This window comes from Buceros rhinoceros, unplaced genomic scaffold (genome assembly GCF_000710305.1).
Source record: "Buceros rhinoceros silvestris isolate BGI_N320 unplaced genomic scaffold, ASM71030v1 scaffold2146, whole genome shotgun sequence".
Lineage (NCBI taxonomy): Eukaryota > Metazoa > Chordata > Aves > Bucerotiformes > Bucerotidae > Buceros > Buceros rhinoceros.
Window position 1 is genome coordinate 62,136 of NW_010417916.1, and position 2,772 is coordinate 64,907.

Sequence of the window (2,772 nt, forward strand, 5' to 3'; positions counted from 1 at the left end):
CCCCAATTCAAAGTTATGCCTTTGGTTTACCCGCTCAGATGCACACTAGACTGTCTCTTCCTAACAGAACAGCACGAGCCTTTGGCTTGCAGCTGGAACTGGCATGACCAGTAACCACAACCCAACTGGGAAACAGTGGCTGCTTAAGCCCTACAGCTCGGCCACTTCCAGGTAGGCACCACCCACCCGCTGCAGCTCCGCGCTGCTCTCCTCCCGAACAGCCTACCCGTGCGCCGCTGCTCCCCAGCTAGGTCAATCAGAGCTTCTCTAATGTAAGGACAAGAGCAGGCAAGCCAGAAACCGGAGTTTGTTTTACTTTCCCCCCCTGCTTTATATACACGAACCTCAAATTTAAAACATCCGATTCTGCAGCAACACTCCACTTCTCCACACAAAGCCATCGGCACGGGCTGAGATGTTACTGACCTGTATCATGTAGAGCTGCGCAATTCGGTATTCTTCCACGCTCATTGGCAGAGGAATACGATATTCCTTTATGAGCATTTTGAATACCAAAAATCTTTTGTTCACTCAGAAACACAGTCCAGAAGATTTTAGTACAGGCTTCTTAAATAACAGCAAGCAAATGCATTGAGGATGCCTGAAACAGAGAGAGAAAGAAAAAAAAAAAAAGAGAAGCAGTTATTTTCCATCCTTATTGCAGAATATCCTATCAGGAAAAATAAACAAACACAACAGGCAAACATTAATTTCTGTAATAACTATAAGCTTAATAGTAGAGAGAAGAATCCCTGGAGTGCTACTAGACCCTTGGTATCAAACCAAACAGAATCTTTTAGAAGAATTTTGATTTGCTTCAGGGGATGCCATCAGAGCTATTACCCTCCTGACCTCTGCCACCCTATCAATCAGACTTTCATATGCAATAGCATCTCCGTGGAAGAGATGTGACAACAGCTCGAAATGAAGGGGTGGACCTTGTGTTGCCTGACAATGAAGTATCTGAACAGTGTCAACACCACGCTGGAGAGGCATCCACTCAAAGGTATCAGCTCTATCCTCTCATGTGCATTCAGCAGCAAGAAAAGGCAATAATCAGACTTTCTCGCCCCATGGTAACACCACGATGAAGAAAATAATTTGGATTCTATCCAGAAAGAGAGCAGAAATGTGCTTTTCTTCCCTGCTTTATTCTACTGCCATGGTAGGGTCCCTTCTCTTCTGCCCCCAAAGTAGCCCACAGGAAAAATCCTCCCGCCACTGAGGTTGATGCCAGGCTCATTTTTACACCCCGCCGTGTAAGAATACAGCCAAAGATCAAACTGCAATGTAAAAAAAAATATCAATCACCAACCAACTTATCTAGCGGATTAAACCGCGGTCTGGGAACCAGGAAACCATACCACTATCAACGAGTCTCCGCGCTACTCGGTGTTTGCAGAGCACTTCACCAACCTTTCACACGGTTTAGCGACATTAAAACATGCCCACGGTCACAGAGCAGCAAGGGACAAAACTCAGTATTTAGAAGCCAGATCTACTGGCTTCTAATCTGCGCAGCACTGCGAGGGCACTGCAACATCGCCTCGCTCCAGAGCTGACCCACCACCGAGTTCCGCAGGGGCACGCGCTGCTCATCGCATCCCTGCCGAAGGGTTTCACCCCGCGCCGCGGTGCTGTTAGCTCGCTGTCCTCCGACTGCCGCAGTTCTAAGCGGGCAGCAAAGCCAATCCACCCCAGACCGACCCTCCTGGAACAGCCAACTCTCTGGTGCTGCATCACCAAACCAATTTGTTTTCAAATTCAATTCTCCACTTCACTTTATTGCTGTCAGAGCAATCTGTGTGCGTGGAGGAGAGGAATAAAAAAGACTTTTTGCCATGGTAAACCCTGTAGAGAGTAATTCCGGGAAGACTGTGATTCCCGACACTGCCATGCCCGTGCACAGAATCCACATGCACGTGCCCCATTCCCTCCATCAAACTAATCCTCCAGAACAGGTAGAGAAACTCTCATTAGGTGGGGTTTAATTAATGTCATGGCCAAGATCAACAGCACCCACAAGCGGACGGATCTCAGGCCCTCGTCCCAGATCTGCATCGGGACAGGACGATGCTCGGATCCCACCTTGTTGGAGCTAACGGCAGTGGAAGACTCAGCAGCTGGTCGTGCTTTTGAGATCTTCGGAAATTAGATTTAAAAGTTCCCCCCCACCCTGCTCCCCAGTGCACTGAACGTGATTCTCCTCCCACCAGAAGGAAATCAGTCACGTCTGCCTTTGCTGCTTGCTGAAACCAGGATATTTCTATCAATTGGAAGAGATGAATAAAAAAAATAGACCCTTAAAATCAAGAAAATGGCAGGAAACCAGTACCAAGATGGAAAACCTGGGTTTATAATGAGGTGCCAGGCAGGGAATAATTCAGATGGCCCAGACACAAGAGGGCTTATTGAGATACAGACTAAAAAATCCAACCATTTCAGCCACCAGCAGTGGCCTCCAAGAGCCTGGCGTGTGGAGCACATCTGGCCACAACAGCAGCTCCTGCTCCAGCTTCCAGATTTTACCAGAGCTGAGGTTGAGCTGTAGAGTTTCCCTTCAGATTTCTCCTTCCCTGTGGTAAATGTTTAAAAGCAGGGTTTCGGGTCAGCCTGCAGGTCCTGATGATGTGCCCTTTGGAAAGGTGATACTCCCAAAAACTCCTCCGGCAGCTGCCCACTCCAGCTACTGCTGGGGAGGAAATAACCCTGGAAACACACTCGGCAGTAGCAAGAACAGGACTGCAACCTCAAACTGAGGAGGTCAGCAGG

At 48.3% G+C, this 2,772-nt stretch overlaps 1 protein-coding gene across 1 annotated transcript in view; it reads right to left on the reverse strand.

Annotated features, from left to right (window-relative positions):
- Positions 1 to 601, reverse strand: part of LOC104495356 (membrane-associated phosphatidylinositol transfer protein 2-like) — a gene marked incomplete at its 3' end in the record, with an annotated part of 60,880 nt that extends 60,279 nt beyond the window's left edge. Inside the window, exon 1 of the mRNA XM_010138315.1 lies at positions 427 to 601. Coding sequence (XP_010136617.1) covers positions 427 to 504 — 78 coding nt within the window. The remainder of the gene's footprint in view (positions 1 to 426) is intronic.
- Positions 602 to 2,772: the final 2,171 nt, after the last annotated feature.